Source organism: Orycteropus afer, unplaced genomic scaffold, assembly GCF_000298275.1.
Source record: "Orycteropus afer afer isolate SDZICR_OR568_19922 unplaced genomic scaffold, OryAfe1.0 scaffold00273, whole genome shotgun sequence".
In the NCBI taxonomy this organism is placed as follows: Eukaryota; Metazoa; Chordata; class Mammalia; order Tubulidentata; family Orycteropodidae; genus Orycteropus; species Orycteropus afer.
Genome location: NW_006921860.1, coordinates 1626815 through 1635060, shown reverse-complemented (window position 1 = coordinate 1635060; position 8246 = coordinate 1626815). Strand labels below are relative to the sequence as shown.

Here is an 8246-nt window from a genome sequence, read left to right as displayed (position 1 = left end):
CCTCTAGGGGCGCTGTGGGTCGGAATGGACTCCAGGCAGTGGGTGTGGTTTGGGCTTTCCTTCCCTGAAGACTGACAGCCCTGGAAACTCTGGGGGCAGTTCTGTCCCACAGGGTCCAGGTGAATTGTAACAAACTCCACGGCAGTGGCCTGGGTTGGGGTTTTTGGTTGTTGCTGCTCCATGTGTACAGCTGTGTGTCTGGCACTGACACCAGAGGCAACTTCCTCACACCTACAATCTGACTGGGAAATTCAGAGAATGCACATGGGCTAGAACAGAAAGGACACATGGTCTTCCTGTAAGTCTACTGCTGTTAAGTCAGTGATCTCCCTGACTAGGAGCCATGAGGGCAGAGTGTTACTACGACACAGAGGCTCCACCGCTGCAGGGTCCTCATCACGTGGCATCACCTGCTCCTGAGAGCAGGCAGTACTCCTCCCTTCTTCCCAGTCTCTGCACATCTGACCTCTTTTCAAGGTGAAGTGCGACGTTTGCTATATTGTTTCCCAAATGTCTGCTCAGGAACACAGTGTCCACCCAGCCAGACCATCTCCAAGATGCTACAAGGAAAACCAAGCTTGGAGGATGGAACTGAGTTCTCCAGGCTCAGACACTTGCTCCCAGGGCTGGGAACGCCAGAACAGGAACGGGCTGAGTCCAAGACCATGATTCCCAGGGAGCCTCTTCCCCTGAAATAGCCACCCACTCTGCTGGTACACCCTCTCCTCACTCAGTGACTATTCCTTGTCACACATCTCACAGTTACGACCACAGTAAAATATCCACCATTTCACTATTTTGCACATTAATGATGTATGTCTCGCGGTGACAGATACCGAGATGCAAGCTCACAGTAATGATGAGGCTGAGGCCAGGAGTCACCCTGACTGGACATGATTCTCAGTGGTTTGGCAGTTATGTAATAAACCCAATTTGGCAGGTACATAGTGATGCAGTCATCCTCCATTTTCATGTAACACCAATTGTCACATAACAATCTGGTCTTGGGAACCTAACCATGTCAAGAAGTAAGGAGACTTCTGTATGAGTCATGGTTACAAATTTACACCCATTTGAATGATCTGTCCAAAACCTATCTTTCCACTGAAGTCTGTACTTTCAGAGTGCACTTTGGTAGAACAGAGATTTTTCAAAAACGCATTTCAAAAAAATATCTCAGAAACACGTGTGTCGGGGTGAAACATGTATGGCGTGAGATGTGTGGGGGGTGCCCCATGATCTCAACATTAGTAACCCAAGACTGGACACTTGTGGGGTTCGGTGAAAAAGCAAAACTCACCATAAAATGAAAACACTTAGCAGTGTACTGACCACATCTAAAGTTTGCACCTTCTGCAAAGATCGTCCCCACTTAATGCTGCCACCAAGCCCCACTGCAACCTCAGCAACATCGTACCACTGTCAGCACATGAGTGACAGCGGAATACAACACACATGAAATTTTACATTCTGCCAGACTCAAGAGGTCTGAGAAACACTGTTTTGTGGCCCCACCTGTAAGTCATCATGACTTCCTGCTGCCCGAGCCCAGTGGCACACCCACCACTCTAATCACAGGTGTGTGGGCAGACAGCAACCAGGGTACCCCGTCACTCCAGGGGTGCAAGGCACAGGTTTGACTTTTTAGTTAAGAACAATCTAGGGGGAAAAAATGAAGCAAAAAGTTCTTTAAAACAAAAACCAAACCATCCCAATTTCAGATCTCCAGTTCCAACCTCACATCACATTATTCTAAGAGCTGAATGGGTGGTGTGCCGATCCCCACATGCACAGGGAAAGCCTGGGGTCATCCAAGCGCTTCCCGCCACCCTGAACCTGGATTACACAGCTGTGAGGGGATGGAAACACGCAACTCCAGAAAATACTCAAAATGGAGAGAAACTCCACCATCAGATTTCGTTTTTATATTAGTGACGTGGGTAATACTGTCATAACCTGGAAAGGTAACACATAACATGCCAGCCTCACAAACTGCCACACAAAAGTGTTCAGTCACACTCAAAAATTCCACACATGGGAAAAATTTTAATCCAACTTCAAATGCACAAGAAAGCTCGTTTTTTGAAATCAAGAAAAATAAATACAGCTATGTTCAAAACCAATTTCCGACAGGGACTTGCGGTAAGATGGTACAATAGGCAGACAAACGACACAGGCCTTCCTCCACAAAGAAAAGAGAAACCAGTCCACAGGGACACGGAGGATAATGCTGGAGCCCTCAGCTTTGAGAGGTACTGTACAGAAGTGGATTAGGCACCAACTAGTGGACAAACCTGAATGAAAACAGTGAGTACAGAGACGGTCGGAGCTGTGGACTGTCAGCTACTCTGACAGAACCAACAGCCCAAATAGTTTAAAGTGGTGTTGGGACTGAGAATTGACCTAAAGATCAGCCCTGGTCATCAAGGGCTGCAGGGTAACTGCACTGGTGGTCTATGACTAGGAAGGGAAACAGCAAGGAGGGAGACATCCTGAGTTGTGGACTTCCAGCAGTTCCAAGGGCACAGCCATACTGATTGTTTACATACAGCAGACATTTTGGATATTTAAAGTGACCAAGGGTACAGCCATTTTGTTTACAAGCGGTGGCCATTTTGGATTCTAAAGTGACAGCATTGTCATTCACATTCCAGGGACCTAAGAACAGGCTCTGTTTGCCAAGGATGGCAGGGACAGGGACGTACAGAAGGCTGACAACAGGAAAGGAAGACAGGAGGTGAGTGTATGAGTGCTGTCAACTAGCAAATAGAGAAGCACAGCACAGTACCCTGCTTATGTAGATAACATACAAACCAAACAAAGAAAACTAAAATCATGGGCAAGTCACTCGAACATATAATCACCAATTAAATACAAACACAAAAATGTCACAATGCCTCAGAGACAACAGAGCATCACAGTGCATACAAAGAAGCAAGATAAACTAGGAGAAACAAGGGACCAGGTTACAGACCCAAAACACATCCCTGAGGAAGACACAGCATTGGAACTCCCTGACAAGGAATTCAAAAGAATTATATCTAGGTATCTTCAACGAACTGAGAGACAGATCAAGGAAAACACAGAGAAAACCCTAGAACAATGTCAAAAGACAGCATCAGAAAAAAACGACAAAATAAATGAAAAATCAGAAATGATACAAAATCTACAGACAGAAAGCCAGAAGATTAATACTAAATTTTCAGAAATAGATAACTCATTGAACGGGCAAAGGAATAGAACTGAATCAATGGAAGACAGAGTTAGTGAGATTGGAGGCAAATACCTCAATACTTCTTTGGAAAGGGATCAGAAAAAAGACCAAAACAAAATGAAGAAAGCCTCAGGGTCACGTGGGATACCATCAAAAGGAATAACCTACGTGTCATAGCAATTCCAGAACAGGAAGAGACAAATAAAACCACAGAAAAAATTGTCGAAGATTTGTTGAAAGAGAATTTTCCTGGTATAATGAAAAATGAAAATATATCCTTTCAAGAAGTCCAACAAACCCCAAACAGGATAGACCCCAAAAGAAAATCACCAAGACATATTACCATCAAACTCACCAAAACCAAAGACAAAGAAAAAATCCTAAAACCAGCATGGGAAAAATGAAAAGTTACCTACAAGGGGCAACCAATAAGACTAAGATCACATTACTTGGCAGAAACTATGCAGGCAAGAAGACAATGGGATGGTATACATAAAACCCTGAAAGAGAAAATTTCCAACCAAGAATTATATACCTGGCAAAACTGTCCCTCAAATGTGATGGTGAAATTAGGACATTTCTAGATAAGCAGAAATTAAGGGAATTTGTTAAAACCAGACCAGTCTTACAAGAGATGCTAAAGGGAATCCTTTGACAGAGAACCAACAATAGCAAATAAGAACCGACCATTAACACGCATGATGACATAACCCAGAAACCAACCCAGTATAGAAGTACCCAAAGTAAATAAGCCTACAAGATTGTAAACAAGGAACCAGAGACATCAACTGACAAATGAAGACAACTACAAACCAAACAGAAGGAAAAAACTGTGTCGTCACAGAACTTCTAGATGGTAGGGAAGTCAAGACAACTATAAGATAGAACAGACTGCTCTAAACATGGGAAGAAATTATAAATCACAGGGTAATATCAAAGAAAAATGATAAACCTTCACAACAAAATAAAAAAGAGGACCAGCACAAATATTTAACAAATACTAAAACAACAGCAACAAAGGAAGTGATAACACGATTCATAAACAAAATGAGCTCAACACAGAAAATTATATGGAACAAAGAAATCAACACCATGAAACAGCACATAACAAAATGACAGCAACAAATTCATTCTTGCCAATAATTACATATCTGGCAAGGGACTTATCTCTAATATTTATAGAAAACTCCAACCCCTCAACACCAAAGAAATTAACAATCCAGTTGAAAAATGGGCAGAAGACAGGAATAGACACTTCACCAAGGAGGCTATTCAGGCAGCTAGCAAACACATGAAGAGATGCTCACAATCACTGGCCATCAGAGAGATGCAAATCAAAACAGCAATGAGATACCATCGCACCCCAGCACTAATGGCAAAGTTCAAAGAGACAGAAAATAACAAACGCCGGCAAGGATGTGGAGAGACTGGGACTCTCATACATTGCTAGTGGGACTGTCAAATGATACAACCACTGTGGAAAACAGTATGGCAATTCCTTAAAAAGTTGAAATTAGAAATACTGTTTGACCTAGCAATCCCATTATTAGGTATATACCTAAAGAAGTGAGAGCCAGGACAGGAACAGATATATGCACCCCCATGTTCATCGAAGCACTATTTACAACAGCAAAAAGATGGAAACAACCCACATGACTCATTATCAACAGAAGAATGGATAACCAAACTGTGGTACATACACACAATGGAATACTATACAACCCTAAATAATAAAATAGAATCTGCAAAACACCATATAACATGGGTGAACTTGGAGGACATTATGCTGATGAAATAAGTCAACCCCAGAAGGACAAACAGTGCATTAGTTCATTATTGCAAAAAGTCAAAGACATATGGAAAGAAACTTTCTTTGTTGCTTATTAGGGGTGGGAGGGGAGGGGAGGGGAGGGAACAATGCCCCCCCCCCCAAAATGCATTGACCCATGTCACTTTACTTTTCTGTATTTCACTGTACATAAATTATATTCCAATAAAATGCATTTTAAAAAAAAATTTGCAATCAAATGAAGGGCCCCCCCAAAGTGGACTCGTGTGGCTTATGAGTCTTTATCTGCAGCATCAAAATGGAGTATGTGTTTTCTTTTCACAGGTGACTCAGCACTTCAGAAGCACCCACAAAAATTGTGTCTATTTCTCCATTTCTCATCAGTCCAACTTAGATTGCTATTTGGATAACTATATAGGATTTTTCAGACATTTCAAGTGTTAAAACAAAGATAAAGCACTAAACACATCCTAAAGATGCCCAAAAGCAAACAGGGAAATGCAGTGTTTCGGTCTGCAGAAATACTACCCAAGAGCAGTGACTCACACACACAGGCTGCCCGGGTTACACGCATCCTGCTGTGATCTCTACAGAGTCACAGAGATCTCTCCACAAGCTCACAGCACACTACATCACCAGTGGAGATGACACTCGGACCTGGGCGAGTCTTACTGTCTTGTCTTTGAAGAAATGAGCAGCATTTCTACAACAGGTGCCAGGAGCGCACAGGACCACTGCTCAGATCTACAAATGCTTTGCCAACCTTTAATCAATCACTCAAACCTCCAACACAGAGAAAGAGAAGGGCGCCTCATGTAGCAGTGGATGACCCCAGCGGGCCCCAGACAGCTGACACGCTGGCAGCACACCCTGCTCGGATACACTAACCTCCACTGACGTGCACCTCATACAGTGAGTACTTGGGAGAAGACAGCATCCGCATATCAGGCCGGAACTTCTCCGCCAGCGTCTCGATCACGTCTTGCGTTGTGGCAGTGCTAGAGACGCGGATGCATTTCGTCGCAAAGTTTCCAGCAGCTTTGTCTTGAAAATAAAACCTCATGACTCCATGGAACTCCAAATCCTAAAAGAAAACAAAATGATTAATGTTGGACACAACAATCTGGGGGTCCTGGCTTTTACAAGGACGAGAAATGAAGGAGCTATTCATATCCACCACGTTTCTAAGTGCTTCATCACTGTAAAGGCCAAGGCAGACACTGACAGACAGGTGACTCTGGACAGGTATTTGCCATATCTCCTTGACTGTCTTACGCCCCGTGTAAAATCAAGGCTGGCGAGCAGCCACTGTCCCTGGGAGCCGACAGTTCCTGGGTCCTCACGTGGGCTGGATGCACCTGCACGGCATGGTCTTACTACATCTTTGTAACAACCCAGCTAAGTAAACACACCAAAACCAAAAAACCAAACTCACGGCCAATGAGTCAATTCTGACTCATAGCGACCTCCCTGGGTTTCCAAGGCTGTGAATCTTTACCGAAGTAGACGGCCCCATCTTCCTTCCATGGAGCAACTGATGGGTTTGACCCATGACCTTCTGCTCACCAGCCAAACGCCTTGTCTTCTACACTTACTTCTACAGTAAGATTTAGTCCCTAAAACTCAAAAAGGTTAAGTCCGACCCGGCTACCCTGGACTCCAGAGGCCAGGCCTAGGTCCTGTATCAGCTCCGAGGACAAAGCTGAAAGAACAGCTTCTGTCTTAAAAGCAAGTGGGAACTGTTAGCCTCAGCCCTACCATAAGCCAGTGAAGAGCAGAAACACCGTCTGCAGGGCTGTGACAAACCTGCAATGTGAGCTGCTTGTACGCAATCAAACAGGGCAGTTTCCGTTTTCTCCAAAGCTGCCTCAAGAACAACACACTCCCCTCAGAGATGAGAACCACACACACACAAACACCAAGTCCCCCCACAAGCCAGGCCAATGCCCAGGAACGTCCAGGATTCCCACACACAGGTGAGCTAGCCTGGCTCCCACCCCATTCCGCAGAGCACCAGGAAGTGCCCACCAAGGCTGGCTCACCCTCACTGCCTTCAACTGGTTCTGCCTTCAAAGTTTCTCCAGAATCCAGCCAGAAGCTGTGGAAACGAGCCCACACACGCAGGCCTCTGCAGTCAACTGCACAGTGGCACCCTCTTCTCGCAAATCCAGGTCCACAGCCTTGCTCCCCAAGCCTGTCACACTGCAGCCTCTCTCTACCCTTCCTGACCCTGCGGCCTGTCCTGCACCCACAATTACAGACGTGGTGGTGCTGCTGCCGTCAGCTGACACTGATCATGGCGACCCCAGGTACACAGAGCAGAACTCCCCCCCCAAAGGGTGTGCAAGGCCGTGACCTTCTGGAAGCAGGCCTGTCTTCCCAGGCGTCTCCGGGTGGGCCACCCTGCAGCTAGTAGTCAGGCACTACCCTTTCTCCACCTAGGGAGTCACCTTGCACTAAGAAGTGTTTATCTGAAGAAGACAGGGAACATGGGGTATTCGGAGGGCATTAACAATCACACAGGGTCCCCGGATGAACCGCAGTTACGGCCCTCGGCTGCTAACCACAAGGCGGTGCAGCAGAAGGAAGGAATGGTGCTCCACCGAGAAACCAGGAGCCCCTGAGAAGCCTGAGGGGCACAGCCCCATCCCGACAAAGAGGGGTCACCAGAACGCAGAATCAACTCATCGGCAACTGTTTTAGTTTTTGTTTTTAATGTCGAAATGACAGAAAAATTAAACCAAAAATGAAACAACCAGCCCCACTGCTAGGCTCAGCAGCTCTAGCGTGCCCCGACTTCAGTCCTACCCTGCAAAATGCCCTTCTCTCTTCCCACTGCCCCAGTGGCAACAAAGGGACCCATGAGCACATGTGTTAGGAAAAGGCCATTTCCTGGTGGGTGCTGGTGTGGAGCAGAACAGTGGTACAGGGTGAGACCTGAGCCTGAGTCAGCCACATGGGGGTTCTCTCTGCCACAGGGATCCTGCTAGGGTCTCTCAGCAATGGTACAAAAGGCCTTTCTCCAGCCCGGGTCAAGGCAGACGACGCTGAGCCAACAGTCTTTAAACTGGCTCCATCTCTGTGATGCTGGCAGCCCTAGTGCCCCACCACGGACAGCAATGCCACTCCACTGTAACCCACGCCTAAGTCAGTATCAGAAACCCCTAACCATCACTATGGACTTCACTCAGGCCAGGAGCTATGCACTGGTTTCACTGAGCTGTCCCGGTCAGCGCCTCCCCA

General features: G+C 46.0%; 1 protein-coding gene across 1 annotated transcript in view; it reads right to left on the bottom strand.

Moving 5' to 3' along the window:
* AFDN (afadin, adherens junction formation factor) overlaps positions 1–6066 on the bottom strand; it is a 137602-nt gene extending 131536 nt beyond the window's left edge. The window contains exon 1 of the mRNA XM_042782258.1: positions 5892–6066. Coding sequence (XP_042638192.1) covers positions 5892–6066 — 175 coding nt within the window. The remainder of the gene's footprint in view (positions 1–5891) is intronic.
* Between the last annotated feature and the right edge of the window lie 2180 nt (positions 6067–8246).